At 36.4% G+C, this 23,173-nt stretch overlaps 1 protein-coding gene across 3 annotated transcripts in view; it reads left to right on the top strand.

Moving 5' to 3' along the window:
• CPNE8 (copine 8) overlaps positions 1-22,478 on the top strand; it is a 90,086-nt gene extending 67,608 nt beyond the window's left edge. The window contains exons 14-20 of one of the 3 annotated variants that reach the window (XM_054056477.1): positions 3,812-3,858; positions 4,612-4,793; positions 6,583-6,710; positions 10,283-10,385; positions 12,555-12,612; positions 15,532-15,605; positions 20,542-22,478. In XM_054056477.1, the coding sequence (XP_053912452.1) occupies positions 3,812-3,858; positions 4,612-4,793; positions 6,583-6,710; positions 10,283-10,385; positions 12,555-12,612; positions 15,532-15,605; positions 20,542-20,730 (781 nt within the window). In that variant the 3' untranslated portion in view covers positions 20,731-22,478. Of the gene's footprint in view, positions 1-3,811; positions 3,859-4,611; positions 4,794-6,582; positions 6,711-10,282; positions 10,386-12,554; positions 12,613-15,531; positions 15,606-16,240; positions 18,753-20,541 lie in introns of those variants that run through there. The other 2 variants (XM_054056479.1, XM_054056480.1) reach the window with 2 other exon arrangements.
• Positions 22,479-23,173: the final 695 nt, after the last annotated feature.

The following is a 23,173-nucleotide window of genomic DNA, read 5'->3' as shown; positions in this document are numbered from 1 at the left end:
AATCCTTTTTCTCCTGACACTTACCAATTATTAACGCATTCACAGAATCATAGAATGGTTTTGGTTGGAAGGGACCTTAAAGATCATCGTGCCATGGGCAGGGATACCTTCCACTAGATCAAGTTGGACAACCTGTTCCAGTGCCTCACCACTCTCACAGTAAAAAATTTATTCCTAATATCTAATCTAAATCTCCCCTCTTTCATCTTAAAACCATTACCCCATGTCCTGTCACTGCACTCCCTGATAAAGAACCCCTCCCCAGCTTTCCTGTAGGCAAAAATACCTCCAAATATATGAATAAGCTCAGGAATATAAGGGATATGGCCTTGAGGAGGAATGCAATTGAAATTATCCTGATTTACAGGAATGACTGTCAGTTTATAGTCTGCTCAGATTTTGTCTGGAAGAGAGACCAGTAGCCAAAGTGCTGCAAGGCTTAGTGGACAGAAAGGATATTTCTGTGCAGGAGTTTTTAGCCTATTTGATTTATTATAGTAGGGAGTGAGCTAGCAAGTTACTCTAGGCATCTGTAAATCAATAAAATTCAGGAGCTGAATCCTTTTGCGACTCAAAAATATTAAGTCATCTCTTCTGTCCCATATTAGTAGAAGTTAAGAAGAAATGTTTTCTTCCCATCATGTTAAAAGCCATACCTTCATTGAGGTTTTTGGAAATGAGTACCCACATGCTGTTTGGATTGTGGACATGCATTTTTAATTGAACTTTTTGAATCATTCATGGTCAAAATGGAAATTTGAAACTCCTTTCATGAGAGCTATTTTCATCCAACCAGTACACCGTATAATGTATTTAGCATGCATATTTGATGTTCAGAGGACACTTGGTTTGAGATACAGCTATGAATCAAGAACTGCCACAGTTACATATTTTGGGGGCTTTGGCATGTGTTTCTTGTATCCTTGGAGAATAGTGAGTGATAAGACTATATAATAGCAAGATCCTGTAGCACCTTTCTGAGAAAAATCTTCTTAATATTGATGTGGCATTTGGCCAAATAAGCATCTGCAAAGGGGAAGTTATAAAATAACTGTCACTGGAAACTTGAATGCCACGCAGGGGATACAGCTTCTTGGTAGTGTTAGTTACTCCATTAGCTCCATTGTAGAGTTCTGTGCAATAAATGGTCCTCAAACCTTCAACAGCTCCCCTCGCTAACAGACCAGCTTGTTGTCACTCCAAAGCCACAGAAGGGTATTCAAGTGTCCTTCCAGTGTACTGTTTAAAAAAACTTAATCATTACAAATGTTACTAAGCATAGTCAAAATCTAAGTCCAGGCGTAGTTTGTTCCCTTATGCATATCAGTGTTGACAGAGCTCTTATTAAAAGACAATAGGTTTCATCTTGCTCTCCCAAAGAACAAACGAAAGGGCTGCTCTGGTTGTGAGGTGAAGGTTACTGTTCCTTTTAAGATGTTTTCTTCCTTTCTTATGGTAGCATAGTGTAAAATCACATGTCCAGGTATCAAATAGATTATGGCTTTCCATACCAACTACATTGTGCCAGAGAAGTAGTGATCTATCCAGCTCTGAATCCATACGGCACATTGCTGTGCTGTCTCCTCCCTTGGGATGGGACATTCATCAGCTCAGCCTGTCAGTGTTTTAGCAGCTTTTGTGCAAAGGTTTATGACTTCACAACATCACTGATGTGTAGCTGGTGTCATGTAGCTCTTTGGAGAACTATACAGCTGGAGAAGAAGGGACACAGCCTTAGCTGAAGAGTTTCCTTATCAGAAACGATAAGTTTTGTTGTCTTGATGTGGTTTAAAATTTGCATCATGCAACCAGGCACCTAAATTTGTCTCGAAGACTTTGATTTTATATATATATTTTTATAAAAATTTGGGGCATCCTAATCTGGATTGGTGATTTTTTTTCAGCTAGTGTCCTTCATGCAGTAATCAATAACCTTATTTAAAAAAGTTATTGTTGATCAAAGCTAATATGTCAATAATAACAGTAACCTAATAACATGTACTTGATACAACCTAATAATTACTATGTTAAAAAGAAATGAAACGTAGTAGAAATAAAACCAGGACAGTGGACTTTCTGATATATCCATTACACTTAATTTGGTTCTAAAACAACATGTGCTACTATGAAAACACGTCTTAAAATATTATCCAGATTAATTTCCCAGTCACCCCAACATGGTTATACGTAATGTTTTTATAAAGTTGTAGTTGTAGTTGTAGTGAGGTGGGTGTTGGTCTGTTCTCTCAAGTAACAAGAGATAGGACTTGATGTATCTGATGTGTAATGCTTGGAGGAGTCTCCTGTTTTACTCTTCAAACATTGTACCGCACCTTAAAATTTAAGTATGGGGAGATTATAGCCTCAAAGTAGTTTTGCTTATCCCAGTAGGGGCTTTAAGCGTTAATCTAGAAATGGTATTGTATTGGACTTTTTTGTTGTTGTTTTTCCTAACCTGTTCTTATCTGAGGAAGACAAATTTTCTGCATGCTATAGTGTGATGGTGATAGAAAACTAGTTGACGTGCACTTCTTAGGATCTGTATTCTTACAACTAACTGACAGTGCAGAAGGGTGCTATGATTAAGAAGCCTCAGGGTCTGACATTTAGGTACAGATCAAACAAAATCTGACTTGTCATACCATTAATTATTTTTTTTTTATTGTTGAAACTGCATAAAGCAGAATGCAGAAGAATTGGCAGAAAACTCTCATAACGCTTAAGTCTCTGAACTTTTCATGTATTGCAGCGGCTTTCACTTTTTTTTTGCTGAAGTCCATTTTGAGGCCACAGTGGTTTTAGATATAGTATGAGCTGACGGTGACTCTCCTTGATACTGTGGGCATTGGTGGGCTTCTACCACTTTTTGGAGACAGAATCCACCTGTAACCTAGCTTAGTTTGATTTAGCCTTGATTAGTATGGTAATGTTATTTCATGTGAATTTTTTTCATGCCGAACATTTTAGGGAATAAATAGTATTTTCTCTGGGCATTTCAGGTTATTTGAGCAGTAGAACCACTTCTGCGAGGCCAGGTGTCAGGTTGTTGGTGTTTAGTCTAATTATGCATGACAGTATTTTGTCCTGAAGGAAGTTGCAAAACTGAACAGTGTTTAATTAGATCGTCTCTCTGTGTAAAAGTCTTATTAGTGATTAATTTTTTTGACAATAAGTCTATGCTAACAACTGATACATGCACAATAATGGCTTAATTTAGCTGCTGCTCCAAATACAGATCATTATATTCCTGCTTTCAGATTTTACTTTTGTCTTCTAACAGTTATCTTAATATGCTCACTGAACGTGTCGACTATATTCATATGAAAGAAAACCACTGCCAAGAACTATGATATCCCATCCAAATATTTTATGCATAGCATGATTTCAAACATGTTCTGATTAAAAAACATAGTTTCATTGTTAAGAAAAGGAGCAGATTAGTAAAACCTTATCTCCTTTGTCAAAGTCTTCCATGACCAGGGCTAAAATGTCCAAGGAAATATCAATATTACTGTTGAAAGTGAATTAATAATGTTTATGGATGTTAATTACCTTATTAATTATTTAAGATTTTTTAAGAAACAGTGAAAAAAAAGGAAGGATAGGATAAAATAACTGTTTTCAGTGTCTTAATAAAATAGTTTTGGGTAGCTCTTGGCTGGAACCTTATAGAAAGAGTACATTCAGTGTTTATTACCTGTATTAGAAAGTTAATGTCTTACAGTTTGTCCACAAATAACATTGTAATCTCTTATTTATTTTTCCACAGCAGTAAAACTATTAATAAGATTTATATTTACTTTTTCTACAGAACCCAAATAAATTTCACAGTAGCTATTGATTTCACAGCCTCAAATGGTAAGAATATTAAACATCTTGTGTATGTATGTGCTGTGTTCTGATTTAAGCATATATGCGTGTGTGTGTATATCAGTATTCTGCTTGATTTCATTGTATTATTGATTATCTGTATGACTGGCACCACCTGGAATCAGGACTCCATTTTGCTGAGCAACAGACTAGAGGCCAATTCCTGTCCAGAAAAGCAGGGCAAACTGAACAGATAAAAATTGAAAAAAAAAAAAGTTACATGTAAAATTGAATGAGTAGGAGCATTTTATAAATATTTGTGTTCTTTGGGTTTTATTCTCTTTTATTGCTGAGAGAAAACTGACTAACTTAGAAGAGCCCATTGAGAGAGTCAAAAGAAAGGACTTTCGGGTGGAGTGAGGCTGAAGTGGGGTGAAGCAGAGATAAGTTTTGATCCTCCTCCAAAGGTGCTTTCAGAATGTCATAACACTTAAGTAAATTTCATCTTAAAAGTGTATACCGTATTATAAAATGACACAAATATACAAGTCTAATCACGGGTTTTTACTGCTCTTTCAATGCTGAATAAGTTTACAACCAGTACTGTTACCCTATTAAAATGTACTTGGAACACTGCGTTTTTACCTGATACAACCACAGTTACGGATATAGGAAATAAGTTCGTTTTCTTTTCATGTTATTTTCTTTTCAATTTCTTCCTTGTTAGATTTCTATCATTCTTAAGAGAGAAAATTTTGAAGTGATTCAGTTTTAACATAAATCTGATCCTTGCTTCAACAGGTAACCCTTCACAGCCTACTTCGCTGCACTACATGAATCCCTACCAGCTGAATGCTTATGGCATGGCACTGAGAGCAGTAGGTGAAATAATTCAGGACTATGATAGTGATAAAATGTTCCCAGCTCTAGGTTTTGGAGCTAGACTGCCTCCGGATGGAAGAGTATCACATGAATTTGCACTGGTAAGTAAAAAAAAAATTTATATATTCTTTCTTTTCCACATCAAAATTTGGGGGGTTAAGATTGCAGTATTAAGCACTTACTGGGCAAGTGAAAAACAGCGAATGTGGTAATTCTTCTGTATAAAAGACTGCTTCAAAATTTTTCATTGTAGTGAAGTTACTGAGAGAAATCTAGAGTCAAGAAGTCCCTGTAGGCCAAAAATAGTAATAAAGAAAAGTAATCATCTTTAACCTCATCTGTAGCAGCATGAGAAACAGATGGTTGAAAGCTAATCTATCCTAAGAAGCAAATGAGTCATGATACGAGACAGTCTTTCATTATTATTGTTATTGTTCTTTCTCATTTTCTGGGATCTCTTTATCTTTTACAGGCTGCTGGTTTAGAGGTGTAGAGATAAGTAAGAGGACTATAAGCTGAGGTGACAAGAACAAATCTGAGACTGGTCCATGTGCCAGCTAAATTACAAACCTAAAATCTAGCAGGATTTGCCAGAAAGGTTGATGTGTTTTAACTTAGTATGGATGTTTATCTACTTTCTTATTTTGAGTTCTTTGTTCTTCTCTGGGAAGTGTAAAGTTGTCAGAATTACAGTAAGTGTAAGTATATCAGATGAGTTTTAATTAGATAGCAGTGAAGACATGGAAGAATACTGGTGATTGTAGATCACCAGTCAGCCTGTGCTGGGAAACAATGCCACATGTCGTATCTCAAGGAAAGGTTTTCCACAGGGATAGTAATTTAAAACAGGTGCAATTGCAGATACTCATTTGGATCACAGACTTTCTTTGGACTTCTTTGTAGCAAGTTGAAGTAGATTGATGTATAATCTTAAGGCTATTAAAACAGCAGACTTATTCCTGGCTAATTTCAGTTTTTAAGGTTCTTTCTAAAATTAATTCCGTTAATTCATTAGGCATTGTGATGCCTTTACAGAGGAAAAAACAAGTTTATTTTTCTTCCTCCGTATATAAACATATAAAGTGGTCTCCCATTTAATGCTAAGCAGTATTTTCAGCTCTGTCTTTTACTGTTCTAGGTCAATTTGATGAAAAAACACATTTACTTTTCTAGATTCTCAGGGAGTTACACTCAACCTCAGAATGAGATACTGGCACATTAAGCCAATGAGGTGTTGGCACATGAAGGAGAGTAAGGTGATTTGGAAGATTTTGAAGCCTTACATGGATCATTTGTGTGGCCTGACATGGGTCATTAATGTGGAGTTTTGTTCATATGTTTGTATTTACATCTGTAAATAGGTATCCTCATTATAGAGTCATTATGGAGACAGGTAGTAAAATACCCAAAGAATTTACAGTACCTGCAGTTTTGATGGGTCCCCAAAAAATAATTTCGTTTCTTCATTTGTTTAATCTAGGTCAAAAATCAGTTTTCCAGGGCAGAAACATTGTAACAAAACAATGAAATTTGCCTTATACTCACACAGTACACGAAAGAAATCATTGAGCCAGAACTGTGCCCCTAAATATGATTCCACTTTTACATCTGCCCTGTAATTCATACAGGGAAATGCCTGTTACTGTTACATTGCACTTAAGATGGCATTTATGTTAAGGAAACAGTTCCGGTGATTCAGAGTGCATATAATATGAGGCTGCTAGAACCTCCTTCCCTAGTCATTGGGTGTTTGTATTAAACTCTCAGAATAGATCCTAGAATGCTTAGGTCTTTGCCGTTTAATAGTCTCCACTGGCTAGTGTTCACTAACCTACATAATTTTTGCTTCATAATTACTTTTAGTGATTGTTCATCTCTTATATTCATTAGAATGGAAATCCACAAAATCCATACTGCCATGGAATTGATGGTGTAATGGAGGCATATTACAGGAGTCTAAAATCTGTACAGCTTTATGGACCAACGAACTTTGCCCCTGTAATTAATCATGTAGCCAGGTAAGCATCACAACAGGTACTTAGCAGAAACTTTTCATTGTCAGTACAACTATGACATATAAAAGGCTGACAGGTACATGATGCTAAAGAGTGAAAAGGTATTTACAGTTGGTTTGTTTATTCTGTCTAACACGATTAACTTGTACCTTCGAGTAGGTTTGAAGAATATATGCTAGGGTTATGCAGAATTTCATTGCTGATTAAAAATAAATACAAGCGATCTAGTTGATCCTCCCCGTGTTAAAATCTTAGGAAATCTCATAATGAAAGAAAAATTTTGAGATCACTGACACATTCCTTTTTTGTCCTTTGGAGCACAGGATTTTTGCTTTATAGGAAAGACATAGATCTGTCAAACGATTATGAAATGCATTTTTTCAGGCATATATAGTTCCTCTAATCGCAAAATATCCAAAAATATCCAAAAAGTCAGCAAAATTTTCCAGGGCAGTCTGTGGTGACAATTCCCTGCTGGTAGTGGAACTGTTAAGGTAGTAGTAGAGCAGCCACTGCTGGGGAGCTATGGTGCTGTGTTATGTAACATCTCATCTATCTTTTCAAAGTAAAACCCACCTTGTATTTGTAGAAGCTTCATAAAAAGGGTAATGTTGCCTTATTTTGGCAGACAAGATGTCGACTTACAGTATACTTCCATGTGTTAGTACAGCATAAGTGATATGGCTGAGATAATTTAGCTGAGTAGCTACCTGAGCAGACTATATTTTATTTACAGATTTAGAGAAAGAACTAATGTTTATAAAACAGAGTAGTAGGGATGTGTAAATCATTGGACTGCTAATGTTTTATTTATGATCCTGCAAAATAATTAATTGTAGTAGCAAGAAATATTTATTTACTATCTGTTCATGCTGTTGTTAGTTCTACAGCCCAATGAAAAATAATTTGCAAATGCTATGGTGCCAAGAATTTTCCGTGCACAATGGCGTGGCTAAATAGCCGATTTCAGTTATTTATCATTAGGATTAGTTGTTCCATCTTCAAATCATACCATTCAAATAATGTACATGTATATTCCATTGCTTGTCTTTAGCAGCTAGCTGTCTCCTTTTAATCTTTCCTTTCACAGGATCTCTTCAGAAGCAGTTTTCGAACTGTGAGGAAATAAACCAATACAGCTGAATCACTTATATGTGGCATTTAGCATCTGCATTAGACAGGTCAACCAGAAGTATAACCCAATGACTTCTCTGGCTCTTTCTTCTTCTTTAGAACTAGTCACATCGGCTGACCTGACTGGTTCAGAATTTCACAATTAACCTCAATCGTGCTGGTCACTGACAAAATGCAATTCTTGATCTAGTACAGTCAGCACAAATTGAGTTCCTTTTTTAACCAGTTGTTTCTCAGGAATATGTCAACTTTTGCAGAATTACAGAAGCCTGTCACCAGCATTTGTAGTTCTTCCACTGAACTTCTGTCTAAATATCAAGTCGTTGCAAACTTTGGGAACTCCTTCTGGTAGAGAATCACACTACATTGCAGTGTAAAAGCTAAGTTATCTTCGTGGGGATTTCTACTGCATGATCAACCTTAATACAAATCATGTGCCAGTCATCGTTTTCCTTCAAAGTTCAGTTTCTTGACTATTCTATGGATATCTTATATCTCATAGATATGGTACTTGAAATGATGATCTAGCCTGCAGTTCCTCTTTGAACTTTCCTTCAGAAATTTCTTCTTCCCACACCCCTGCTATTTGAAGATATGCCTCTCGTGAAGCCCCTAGAAACAATGTCAGGTATTACTATCCTGTTGTGATCTCAGAGCACTTCAGAAGCTCTTTAAGCAGATAATGAGTTTATTTTCCTTCCCCCACTAGGGAATTACCTAAGCTACACCATACTCAACCCAATGTCTTCTGTCATCTCCCGTCCTCATATAAGATATTTGTTGTAAAAATCTTGAGAATGTTTTATGCTGTGGAAAATTTGAAATAACTGAATTTCTGTTTCATTTCTTCAGTGTAGGTATGTAAGCAGTACTAAGTGCTTAGAAAGGATAAGGAATTTCTATTTTATTCTCTCGTCATCCTTTGTCACTGCAGTCATAATTGAAAAGATTATAAGCATTGTGGAAAAATTATATAACAAAAGTTTCTGCATGATAGTAAAAATGTATTCCACAGTAGGTCTTGCTAATCTGTGTATTTAACTATCAGTCCCTACTGCCAGCATGCAAATAGATATGTTCAACAGGTTCATTGTCAGTGAGGTTTTTCTACCCATCTGTATCTTGGAGAGAGAGAGGGAAGAATGGGATGGCTTTTCGTGAGTTGTAGATTCCATTTCACACAAATCCCTTGAAACTCTTGTAAATCTTGTGGTGGCAGCATCTTTTTTATTGGTAGTACTTGCTTGCAGATGCACCATATAACATCAGAGTTAGAATTTTCTAGGCACGTGCGGTCATCATGAGCATCATTAGAACATATCCTGTTCAGTGACCCAGGCCTTTCATGTTCAGTGACCAAAAACCTAGTGAGTTCTTTGATAGTCGTTTTCTGTACTTGAGCATATATTCCCCAGTATTCATACCAAGACTAGGGTTGGTTTTTTTTTTGTACGGCTCTCCATACTACTCCTTGCTACTTCTGTTACAAGGTTTTATTTGACTCCTTCACGGCAACAAGAGCCTTCATGAAAGTAGGAATTATACTGGCTTCCATCAAGTGAAGCAGCAAGTGGAGCAGCGTGCTCCACACAGAAAAAGTTCTTCACTAACTATATAGAACATGTTTTCCCTTGGAAGTTGAAGATAAACGAACTGAAGTCTTAGTTTCTGGTATGCAGGCTGTAGACTTCACTGGGGCTGCTGTGGACTCACTGTCTTTCAGGACTTTCTGAGTGTTCAAAAGCTGCTAATTTTCAAAGATCAGTTGCTTCTTGAGTACTTCGGCTGAGGTGAGACTAGAATGGCACTGGATGTGTTTTATCTTGTATACAGGATAGGGAGAAGCTTGAGTCTTGAAAGGACATCTATGGATGGTGCAAGGAGATGAATATGTAAGCCAGGTTTGCAGGGTGCATGTTCAGCCATTTTACAAACATGCACATAAATGAGAACTATAAATCTGCAAGCATGGTCAACAGTAACTAATCTAGTTTTCTAAGACAAAAAAAGAATTATGTGATTTGCTGATTCCTGATAAATTTTATTTGTCCTGTGAAACCGAACGTTTACTATCAATGTATGCCCTTCATACCACAGTTTGTTCCCCAGAGGTAATACTATTAAAGAAATGAGACTTCCTAACAACTCATGATTCTATAAGGGAGGTTCTGTTCATGCTTCTTGTGGTACTGATACAGTTCCCGTTTTTCACTGATTCAACACATGCAGGTTATCAATATCAATATCGTATTAGTTGCAGTTCTCTAATGTTCTCATTTTAAAGTAGAATGTCCATCTTAGTTATGAATGCCTTTACTTTTGAAATCTACTACATCATCTATGTTTATTTTTATTAGTACTTAGTAGTGAAATTTTCATGTTAGTTCTTTTGTATAAAGGGTTTTTTTAGTATTATAATGGGGTGTTTTTAATTCCCTTAGATACGCTGCTTCAGTAAAAGATGGCTCCCAGTATTTTGTTCTTCTCATTATTACTGATGGAGTTATTTCCGATATGGCTCAGACGAAAGAATCCATAGTGAATGTAAGTTTTGCTGAAAATGTTGAAATTTAAGAGAATTATGTTTCTAGGAATTAATATTTTAGGAAATACAATAAATCAGTTAATGTTTCATGCACTACATTTGCTCCATAAATCAACTATTTTTTCCAAACAGCAAAAAATTATTATTCATAAAGACAAAAAGAAAGCAAAAGTTGAATCTTGGCTTAATTAGGTAATATTCTATGGGAAATGATACTCTTCTCTCTAACGATGTATGTTTGTGATTTTCCTCACCTGCTTCTTGCCTTCTCCTTTCTCATGCACATCCCACCGTGCAGTTTTTCATAGTGAACTGTTCTTAATCTTTCTAGCAATTGCAGACAGCTTTGATGCTCCTCCATTTTAAAAATTGCCCCAAACTTTATGATTCCCCGTGGCAAGCATACTAGTCATCTGATTTCCTTCTAAATAGTCTGCTAGAATTTTGATTATTTTTAATTGTTTCTGAGTTTGTGCATTACTTTCAGTATCTTTCACTTCAAAACTGCTATGCGTGTAAGTAGTATTCTGTATTATGAACAGCTTCTGTTTTGATTTTGCCTCTGGGAAATGCCAGATGAAAGTACACACAGAAACAACTTCAAGACAAGGTTTGAAAAGTTCTATACCAATAGTTTTAAACATTCCACGCTGTATCTATTTAATAGTGAAGTGGTAGGTGAAAAGCCTAAATTACAATAATTGAGCATCATTTCAAAATGGGAAGTGTAGAAGTAGATGGGGTAGTTTTGAAGGACAGCTTTCCCTACATCTTGTAGAGATTCAATACCATTCAGGTTTGTAGGGTGCACATGAAAATATTGCTGAAATATTGGAGAGCAAGCTGTCCTCAGATTCTAGCCAGAAGCACATAGACAGTCTGTGTGTTACTAAGCAATCTGACAGCCAGCCTTGTAAATTTTTACACCTAAATCTATAACTGTGTTTGAAGATACCAGTTTACTTCCTCTCTTCTTCCAGCTTCCAATATTAAAATAAGATAAACTGACTTTCACTTTTAAAGCAGATAAACAAGCTTTTAGCTTGTAAGTTCATCCTCTGGTCTAGCCTAGAAGTTTAGAATGCAGTTTCTTTTAGATGATCTTCTTTTCGGTGGCAGAAAGGCTCCATGAAGAAAAAAGAGCAGCCCTTGATTTAACTCACCCCTTAGTATGAAGTCTCTAAGTAAGAGACTAGCAAGTCCAGTTGGCTGCTATTATGTAAGATTAAGTAATTTACTACTAAGACATAACAGAAAAACCTTGTTTCCTGTAATAGTTCTTTTCCAGGAGTAATAGCTGCTAGCCTGCAACTGTCTGGAAATACAGCAGATGGGTTGTTAGCTTGGAATGAATGGGAACTTGGGAATATTTGCTGTGTTTTCTTTTTATGAAGGTGCATTCATTTTTACATATACTTCTAGGATACCACAACAGAACTAATTGAACGCTATTCAGTAGCAGTTTTTCTGTCTTGATAATATCCAAAATAACAAAAAGGGCAATGATGTTCAATGCAACTTGATTTGTGTAAAACTCAGGAAGAAAGTATTTAATTTTTTAAATACTAATTGTGCTTTTAGACACCCTTCTCATTACAGCACATGTGTCAGACACATTCTGTTTTGCCACTGTTTAAAGGTTATGCTGTCATTCAGGAAATGCCAACACTTAAGTTTATATGCAAAAGTTTAACTCTTTGTCTTTATACTGTCCTTGCCACTTATTGTTTCATATATGTTGTATCATATAATACTGTGTCTTTATGAGTTGGTATTTCTTTAAAGGATATTTTCTTTACAATCAACCAGTAAGTTCTATGAAATGCCTTGACGGCTCAAAAATATTCTGTACTCACTATAACTGACTTATGCAGGGCACTATAATTCAGTTGCAGTTACACTGTATTTATGGCTCATAATCACAGAATCACAGCCTGGTTGATGTTGGAACGGTCCTTTGGATGTCATCGTGTCCTCCTCCCCTGCTCAAGCAGGGCCACCTCTAGCTGTTTGCCTAGGACCATGGCCAAATGGCTTTCTAGGGAAAAAAAAAATGTTCTTTAAAACATAACTTCTGCTTGTTTTTTATTCAGATTGCCCTCAGATCTCACATATTATTGACAGAGGTTATGTAATGCATTAAAACTCTTTTTCTTTTTCTTTTGAAGGCTTCAAAACTTCCGATGTCAATAATTATAGTAGGTGTAGGACCAGCAGAGTTTGATGGTAAGTGTTCTAGCGTATTTCTAGTTTTTTTGTATTTGTTTACATTTCAGTAATATGTGGCTTTTCAAACGATTTTTGTTCTTTAAGAGAGCATAATATAGAACAAGCAGTAAGCACTGTTGATATTTCCAGCTGGATTGATTGATAACTCAGTATGATTGCAAGCTACCACGCAGAGCTGTAGCCTCTCGGGCTCTTTCACAGAACCGTATGAGGGCTCAGCATTTACAGAGCTTCAGCAGATGAGCAGAAAAAAAAGCTTACGGTAGACTAAGCATGCTCAAGTAATGCTGAATTTCTTCAACATGGGTATTTAGTTGCCTTATGAAGTATCAGTTGAAGGAATATTGATCATCTTACTCAAGCAAAAAATACTGAGAAAAATAAATACAGGAGATGATCTGAGTTGAACTGGGTTTCACTAGGGAGCAGGAATGACCCTCACTGTGTAGCACCGTTGTGAGACTATTACAGCAGAAGAGAAATTAAGAGAATTATTTAAGAGAATTATTTATGTATTTTTTCAGCTAATGTTCCAGAACGCCATTCTCTGTTGCAGTAACTAAGCTGCTTCTGTTCTCTGAACTGGTTTATGTTGTTCCATGTATATCACTGCACTACGAAGCATAGATATTCCCAGTGTATCTATTCCTCAATATCCTACATTCTTTCTTTTTAATTCTAGTACTTCTAGTTAGACAGTATGCCTTCGTATGTATGTACCTCGTCACTAATTACTGTATGTGTTAATTCTTGTGCAAATATTCTGAGAGTATGAAAAGAGGAGAAAATGACACCAAAAAAAATATTGGGGATTGACTTTCTTATTTAGCAAGTGATATATTAGTTGTAATTCTAAGTATCTTATTCCTTGAACAGAGTGTCTAGGTGGATACTTATATTCAGATGATTGTATGCCACAAGTGATGAGAAAAGACAGTTTATCTTTGTAAATACCTATGAGGGGAAATTTGCAAACTTCATTTTTACCCCTGAGAATTCCAGCTTTGGTCGTATATTACTTACTTTGCTCTCACCCTGCCTTTGGCTTTTCCCTTTCAACCCATTTGTCCAGTCCTTGGTTTTGCCTGCGCTCCCCTTAACTCAGACAGGACATATAGATTCTGTATTCTTTTTACTTCTGCATGTTGTCTTTGCAGACTTCTTTGTTGTCATTCTATCACTTTTCTCAAGGCAGGATTCTGGTTGTACTGCAGGATTCTGCACTGGGCTGAAACTGGAACAGGCTGCCGAGGGAGGTGGTTGAGTCACCTTCCCTGGAGGTGTTTAAGGGATGAGTGGACGGGGTGCTAAGGGGCATGGTTTAGGGAGCGTTAGGAATGGTTGGACTCGATGACCCAGTGGGTCTCTTCCAAGTGATTCTATGATTCTATGATTCCATCTTTGCACCCACACTTTTTGAGTATGCTGCCTCAGTGAAATTCATTTATTAGACCTCTGCCAAATCTGTAGTCCTTCAACGTCCAAGAGGGAAGATTAATGACTTTTCCATCTGCAGAAATTCCTTCTGTAAAAAACAGACTCCATCTCTTATGTGGACGCTGAATAAGTACATTTGTATAAGGGAGGGTGTATGTTCCAGGGACACTGTCTTGCAATTCAAATGCCAGTCAAGCCTCAGTTCTGCTGTAGAGAGACTAAGCTACTTCTCTCCAGATATCACTGTCCCTTGGATCTTACAGTCCCTAGTGGCTACCAGAGAGTTTCTTAGAAGTCCAGAGCTCAGACAGATGGCATGTAGATTTGACAGAGCTTTACTTAAGGATGTGAGGATGACTCTTAACGGGTCAGATCAGAGGTCTGGTTTGCCCAGTATTCTATATCTGATATGGCCGGCCGCGAGTAGTTACCTAGAGAAAGCTAAGGACAGAACAGGCAAATATGATAGTTTCCTGGATGCTGCTTTTAGATTTGAATTTTCTGGGCAGGATGTACTTTTTGTATGTTTGGAAATGTTTAATGGATCTCTTCAAATACTTGTTCAGTCTTCCAGTTTGAACACACTTACAGTTTTTGCATCAGCAGCATCAACTGCAACATGCTCTACAGAGCTACTAATTTTTTCTTTGAATAAACATGCTCTTTTGTTATGGCTTGAACTTGGCTCCTAGTAGTGTCATTTATGCTTTCTAGTTCTGACATTGGAAGAACTAGGTTTTGAAATTCTGGTTTCAGTGAACTTGGTCCAATTTGTAAAGCCCTGAGAAGCTCAGTGGTGCAGGGCTTTGATTTTCATAGCATATGCTGAAAGAAGGTTTGTAGGACTGCAGATCAAACAGCTGAGCACTAACCTGTCATCCCAAGTCCATCCATTTCAGCGTTGACCAGAGAGCAGGTAGGTGTTCCTACCTAGAATGGCATCTGAGTATCTGGACAGTTTTAGAGTTTTCCTTGATCCTGCTTGGAAAGATACAAAAAGAGTTACACAATAAATTTACTTTTACTTTTTTTTTTCTAAACTGCACATTCCCATGCAGTCATTACTTTTCCAGTATGAATGTGAGTTATTACCTCTTCATGCTCTATCTTATGATATCTTCTGTAAGAATAATTGCTGAAGATGAAATCTTCTCTAGCTAAGAAAATATAAATATAGCCTTACCAAAACAGATATACTTGCTGGTTGAGAGCTGGAAGGATAAGGACCTTATTATGGTCTGTTTTGTTCCAAAGATGACAATAAAGGCAAAAAGTGTGTATTGTTAGCATGAAAAACTGCAAAATAACTGCAAAGCATGATGTACTTTATGTCACAAATGATCTTAAAGTGTTACCTAAATAACAACTGTTGGGTTTATTGCCCTAAAGTGTAAATTGACTGAAGTTTTTCTCAGTAAAATTGTTTTTGTTGGATAGCTGAACTCATAGATGAATTCATTTTGTTTCTGTTTTAATAAGCTATGGAAGAACTGGATGGTGATGTAGTGAGGATTTCTTCAAGAGGAAAGTTTGCAGAAAGAGACATTGTGCAGGTGGGAGAGAAAGTTTACTCTGATAGTTGGAATTTACTGATCCTGTTTGTTTTGAATTCTTGTTTCTATCTATACTCCTGCCTTTCTTGTCACCTTAGCACTGACATACTTTATCAAGGTGTTCATAACAAGCTCAGAAACAATCTGTGATACCTATAAGGCCTTATGTAACACATAGTAGTGGATCTGCATTCATTAGGAAATTACTCCTAGCTGGCAGCACACTGATATAAAGACTTAGGGTTATACAGTCATGGAAGAAGAGTTAGTTGCCTCTGTATCGTGATCTCAGTATGATTCCATAAAGAAAAACTGTGGCTTTTCCAGAAGTTGACAATACCTAGACGTCTAACAAGTAAATTTGAGATGCTTGGGGTGTAGTTCCTTGCCTCTAGCTGCCAGCCCAGAAGACCGTGAGTGTCCCCTGGTTCCTGTGTTGCATCTGCTGTATGTGACCATGCAGATGCCTCATGCTTTATGAAACCTCAAATGATAGCTGGATCAGGTTGCCCAAAGTGGGGGGGTAGAAGCCCTGAAACATTCAGGGTCAGGTTGGTCAGGGCTCTGAGCATCCTGATGTAGTTGAAGATGTCCCTGCTTATTGGAGGGGAGCTTGAACTATATGGCTTTTAAAGGTCCCTTCCAAGCAAACCGTTCTGTGATCTGTGTTTGTGACTGAACCAAGCCTTAAGAGTGCTACTGTCATCTGGATTCCACAGACTCCTCCATTTCTCTGCCTAAGTTTTCTGGTTCTGTTCCTGCTCTCTACAGTCATTCAGTCAGCCCAGTAGTTGTCATTTAAACCCATACAAACACTAGCAGGGTGCTACAGCAGTTCTGCGTGCACATACACACCCACCATAATCCCCCTTCCCCTCAGACCTGCAGATTTCTGCAGCTCCGCAGACTGTCCAGACTACGTACTTCATCCATGTTCCAGACACCCTATTTTGCCTCTTGATTATCTGCCCTCCTGAACAGACTTAATTTCATTATTAGTCTCTTGATCATTAACTAGCTGTGCATTTTTTTCATTGAATACTAAAGTGCACATCAACATTTTCTAACCGAGGGTAGGAAAATGTCTATATTTGAACATGCATCCACTTGCACTGAGTGAAGCAATCAAGTTGAGCCTTGTATCATTGTGACAGGTTAGAACGTGGTTTCTGTCTCTTTGTCTCTACTCTCTCACACTTAGTTCCCAAGCTATAGGGTTCGTCCTGGGCTTTTTTTGTCAGACGTTGTATATCAGTGTTGTTCAACAGAGCAATATGTGGAGATCTGCCTCCAGAGCTGGGAGTGTTTCTGGAGTCCAAACTAGTATTCCTGCAAAAAGCCCTGTGCCATCTCAGACTTTTTTAAAGCTAACTCAGGTATCTCTGGTGTGCATTTGTTACATTTAATAATGATACATAATTTCTGCAAGCAACAGCAACTCCAAAGAGTATAAATGGATAGAATTCCTCAAATATTATAAACAAGATTTTTGGAAATGCTTTGCACCAGAAATATTCTAATTTCTGCTGAGAAATAACAAAATAATATGCATTGAATACTCTTTTGTATTTCTTTAGAATTCATTGCATATTAGAAATGTAATAAGAAATACTTATTTACTATTAACATATTTCAGTCAGAACTTATCCCCAAGCTGAATTACCTGAAGGCAGTATTATTCTGTGCTCTTTTCTGTCTGAATACTAACAGATACATTATACGCTAGCTAAAAAAAAATAAAAATGGATGATGTCAAACCCTTTAGGTTTGGTATTACCCCATTTTATATCTGGCAAGATAAAACTGATTTACTTTTTATAATGAACCACCGTAATATTAAAAGTTTATTTTTTGTGTGCATTAGGTTAGTTAAAAATAGCTAGTGAAATTGTTAATTCTAGCAGTCAATGTTGTAAAATATTTTCATAGAATTATTAAAGGTAAAAATTTGCCTGCTAACAGTGAGTCGCTGTATCTATTGTATTTAGTGCTGATTGCAATTAATGTAAAGACATGATCTTTATTCCCTCCTTGCTAGCAAACGTGTCTTGTAGGGACTCTGTATGCTTATTACATGTGTACCAATTTTTCCTCAGTTTATTTCACTTTTGGTCCTTTGTTACCTTTTTTCTATTTAAGATGTTTTAGGAAAATACTTATTCATAGTAGTGTGTGTATTGTTTCTCTCAAAGTTTTGTATATTAGCCTTTAAATTAAACACCCCAACTGTAGAAAAAGCACTGTACGTTCTATCATTTTCCCTTTGGTTTCTCTTACGTCCTTCATTCTGTTTCTCTGCCACCTCTACTTATACATGTTAGCTGTAGGCTTTGCTGTCATTGCCAGTTGCCCTTGTATATCCGTACACATATCTGTGTGCTTATCTGTCCATAGTGCCTCCAGATCCTCCAACATCTATACAGCATAAGAAGAGGAGAGGGAGAACTATTTCAGGCCAACTCTATTGTATAATTGCATTTCAACAATTACAGTGTTGAAATAGCCTCCCTTTGCTGCAGAACAGTGATCTGAGTTTTCTTCTCTGCAGAAGAGTTAAAGTGATCTCTTAGGATGGGACTCATTTTGTTTTTTAACTCAGATCGCATGTGCTTTTTACATAAGACTGACATTGCGTTAGAAAATGAACAACCACATCAGGTGGAAATAAACAGCAAGCTTATCCTTTCCCAGCTGAGTGTAAACCAGCAGGCAACAGAGAGGCTTGTTTTGTTCTGTCATTCTTCTAACTTCATGCTTCTGGGGACAGTGAGATATATTCCTACAGAAAAGCTGGAGTTTAAGAAGAAGCAATCACTTGAAATAGGGCAGTGCTGGACTGGCTTCTGAAAACCGTGAGAGCTTTTTATGAAATGGAGGAATCAGTACTAGTAACTGTCACAGTATGTGCTTGTCTCTTGTATTGAAGAGTCAGTGAATCAACACAGAAATAGTTAAGGCAGCTAATTACAGAACTGCAGACACCTTGCTTCCTGGCTTCATACCCTAACATCCATTTCCTTTTTGCCTGTTGTTCTCCTGCCCTTATGCCTTATACATTCTTGGGAACAACACAATGAAAAAGTAAAGGATGCTTCTGTCTGCAATAAAGGCTACTCTCATTGAATAGTCTTGCTGACTACTCTTATAGTCTTATAGTCTTACTGACTGTGGCGACTTGCACTGGCCGGCTCTGCCTGAGCAGCAAGGTTGGACTAAAGGATCTCTAGAGGTCACTTCCAACTTCCACAGTTCTGTGACTAAGTCATCATCTTCTAAGAAACTGCAGATGTACTGCTTCCTAGGGAAATGCCCAAATCAGTAGCTGTTCACGCTTAATTTGGTGACAGATTTCAGTTTAATTCAACATGGTTCAAATACCTAGACTTGAAGGCTTTCTTCTGGTAGTATGAGATCCTTTTCAGGAGACTTATGCAAAGAGGCATCTCTTACTTGAGTTCTAAACACCTTTTAGTAGGAAATTGATGCCTAGGTAGGTTTTGTAATTCCAGGGTGAGAAGTGCTTTCCAAAGTTGTTGTAAAAGTGATTTAATTAAGTTAAAGTTCTTTATTGCTGGAGTGTCTTTCTTTTGGGGTTTGGTGTCCTATTCCACACCTCTCCACACTTTCATATAGTTTGGGGTTTTTTAATTTAATATATTTAGTAGATTTCTTTTTGTTTATTTCTGTCTTTTCTGGAAAACTCTCAATCTCAGAAATACACTGGAGGCTAAACTCTCACTGTAATTCAGTGTTCCCCTAAATCCTGAAAACTTCAGTTCTTTCCAGAAAAGTGGAATTTAATCTAGAGCCTTAGTTGCTGTGCATCCACGAACGCAAAATTTATCTGATTGATAGAATAAGCAGAAGAGTCTTCAGATTTTACAGTTTAGCCAGGAAATGAGAGATATGTGCATCCAACTTCTCAATCAGTTCTAGTTTTATCCTAGAGTACAGCAGTTAACAGTTAAATCTTCCCTGTTTTGTGAAGATGCGGGGCAGGGGGAAGACACTGTTAGGCTTTGAATTCCAACATAGCATACCCTCGCTTATCAGTACCAGAAGTGGCTTTGGACATTGAATCTGAATTTTGAAGTCACCCAGCCATTGGGCTGAGATAGGCTCCAAAATCTGAGCAAAATGCAGAATTTGGAAACAACCTTCCCTTTGGCATAACTTATTAGCTAGCTTAACGTCTCTGCATGCTGTCTGTTGTGAACAAAGATCGAGCCTGGATGGTTTCTTTTTTCTATACCAATAGTACGAGCATCTTATTAATTATTAGGAAATTCAAGCAGAGTTGGGTAGTTAACTTTTTAGGTGTTGCAGATCTGTGTATCACATAACAAGTTCTTTTTCAATCCGATCCTTTTTGCTTAGATTCTTTATGCATTTGTTAGTATCTCATAAAAGTGTTCAGGTGGTTCATAGTTCTACTAGATATAATGCAAAATGGTTAAGAATATAAAGTCACCCATTCTGTTTTGTTCACATCAGATGGTAAAAATTCTACTTACAAACTGCCAGTGCAGAGACAGTCTGGTAGGAGATCCCTGTGAGCAGGAAATATAAGCTAAGAGTAGCTTTCTGGGGCAGAGTTACTTTCTTCTATGAAAATGATTGAGAGTTAAATGAAATTTATCAATGAAACACATAATTAGCAATCTGAGCTGGCCATGGCTTACAGGAAGAACTTCACCCAAGTGAAAGCATGACACTGTTTCTGTTAAAAAATGGATTGTTTTTTTAAATTGAGACACAATGTGTATATGTAAAATACGTACTATGAAATACAAAGTATGTATATGTATATATAAAATGTTTAAGGTAACATATTCATGTACTCTGACTCCCTAGGTAAAACTTTCTTATTTTCAAGCTGTAAGATGCATTCTGTGTCTGCACAATGACCTGCGTGAACATCTCTTTTGTTTTGTAGTTTGTGCCATTCCGAGATTACATTGACAGAAGTGGAAACCACGTGTTAAGCATGGCAAGACTTGCTAAAGATGTTCTAGCCGAAATCCCAGAGCAGTTTCTGTCCTACATGAGAGTCAGAGGAATAAAGCCATCACCTGCACCACCACCCTATACACCCCCTATTCATGTGTTGCAGACTCAGATATAACTGCTCCAAAGTGCTTGGCATTCACCGGGAGTCAAGAGTCTCTGAATGCAGCAGTAGCTTCTGATAGCTTTTTGGAGCTATAAAAATTCTCTTCACTTACCAAAATTCTGCTATGGTTGCACGAGCAACTGGAAAGCTTTTAAATGATAGGAGCAAAATGTTGATGTTCTCCCTGAGTCTTACTTTTTTTTTTTTTCCAATAAAAAAAATCCAACTTTTTTGATGTATTTATTTGAGGGGAAAGCACAAGTCAGGATTTCAACTCAGAAGATATTGTCCTCTCTGAATCCTGTGTGTATATAGATGTATAGGAATGCTGTTACTCTGTATCAATGTTTACATGTTACTATTTTTAAATTTCAGTACTTTTATAACTATTCTTAAGAATAAAAGTTTGGAATATTGACTCACATGTCTTCTAGCTTGCAATAGTTTGTCACAAGATAACAAGAGAAGCAATATCTCTTTGAATGTTTGTCCAGACAAACACAAATGAAAGTTGAGAAAAGGACAAATACATCTGTGTTTTCCAATACCCGATTTGCTTCAGTCAGTGCTCAGTAATCCATTCATCTCACGGCTTGAGAAGGAAATCCTAAGATGTGAATAACATAATTACATATGACTTACGACTAACTCCAAACTTCAAGGGGGAGGTATGTGTATTTTTTCACAGATTCTTCAATTTCTAAGTTTACCTAAGTTTACAGTTTTTTAAACTAGTAAGTGAAGCAAATTAGAAGAGTTACTTGCTATAAGTAATTAAAGAAAATTACCTCAAATCAGAACTATCAGAGGATTATAGTTAACTTGCTGAGCTCATTAAATCTTATCGTGCATTCCTTAAAGGACTGGGAATTTTTCATTTTGGGGTGATTGCAGCAGGTGTTTTATAATGGACCATTTTAAACTTAATTTAAAATTGTAACTTTTTCTGTCTAGATTGCCCATTCAAAGGGATGCTGGCTCTTAATATTTGGGTTTAATATTGTCATTTAATCACGTTTCCATTCAGGGTGCATGAATGATAATGTTAATTAACTGGTTTAAAAATTGCACAACCATATTGCTTTGTGCACAGTTTTATGTACGAAACTACCCAAAATTTTTATTATATGCGTGTTCATATATAACTATAAAATGGTTTTGCATGTACAGTTTTTACAAAATACACGGTTTTGTGAGTTTGTGTCAGATATATTTTATTTAGAACTAATGGCCTTAAATTTCACAAAACTCCTGAAATGATTGTGAATTGCCTTCAGATACTGTTAAAACTGAATATTTTAATTTTTTTGTGTCAAAGTTGTAATTGTCTTGTAATGTAACTTTTTTCTTTGCATATAAACTGTTTACTACTTTTGTTTCTTACTACTGTATGTTGTAATGTACAGTATAAAACTAAGGTGCGTTTTTTAAGCATGAAAAGTTTTTTGCCAGAAAGCATATCTTCAATATTAATGGTATATAATTATGTAAATGCAGACTCTTCCATTTTTGAATATATTTAACTTCCTTTAACTATCTCATGTGGGAAATTACTTTTTCCAGATAATTATTCTGTTATTAAAAAAAAAGGTTTTTTGTAAAAATAAATCTTGTTTTATTTTTATTTCAAAACAGTTTTTACATAAATATGGACTTTAATTGTCTCACCAAAATATGTATTTCTTAGTGGATTGATGTTGCATGAATGAAATTTGATACCTGGCAACTACAAATTTTGATGAAAGTGCATCATAAAGAATAAGTTAAAATCTACTGAATGGTTGTGGTGTTCTTCTATTTTCTGCATTTTTCTGCATTCAGTACTTACAGTGTTGACACTTTAGAAATAACTGACTGTTACGTTTCTGTTGTTTCGTTTGGTTAGATAAGTCTTTATGCTGACATCTGTATTGCCTCCTATTGGCCCGTGTATTTAACTGGTTTTCATTCTAAGGCCAAAACTACAAGTTTCTTTATTCAATTTAGAGTAAGTTTATCAACTCCTCTTTAACCTGCACCTTTTATTAATCCACAGATCAGTCCCAAAACTAATTAAAAAACTAATTTAAAAAGTAAAAGAATTTTTAAAGCTAAATATTACTCAATCGAAACTATTTTTTTTCTCTCCAGCCTAAGTACCAGCCTATTCTATTCTGCACTGCTGTTTTTCCTTCTGTTTGGTGTTAGATTCTAACTCTAACATATTGAAAGGAAAGAAAGAAATGTGATCATTGGACTAATTTTTCTAAGTGGGAAAAGGAGTTTTTTTGCCCAGACTTGTGACATTCTCTATATATTTGACATCTTGATTCTGTATAATGTGTGTGAGAATCATTATGAAGGCTCACATCCTAGCCTCGTCATTTCACTAGTAGAGATTAATGGTCACAACTTGAATTTCTCCAAAATACGTGTGCAGTCATTTTTACATCTGCCTTTATTCTGAAGAATAATG

Source organism: Cuculus canorus, chromosome 1 (assembly GCF_017976375.1).
Source record: "Cuculus canorus isolate bCucCan1 chromosome 1, bCucCan1.pri, whole genome shotgun sequence".
In the NCBI taxonomy this organism is placed as follows: Eukaryota; Metazoa; Chordata; class Aves; order Cuculiformes; family Cuculidae; genus Cuculus; species Cuculus canorus.
This window is presented reverse-complemented; position numbering and strand designations above follow the sequence as displayed.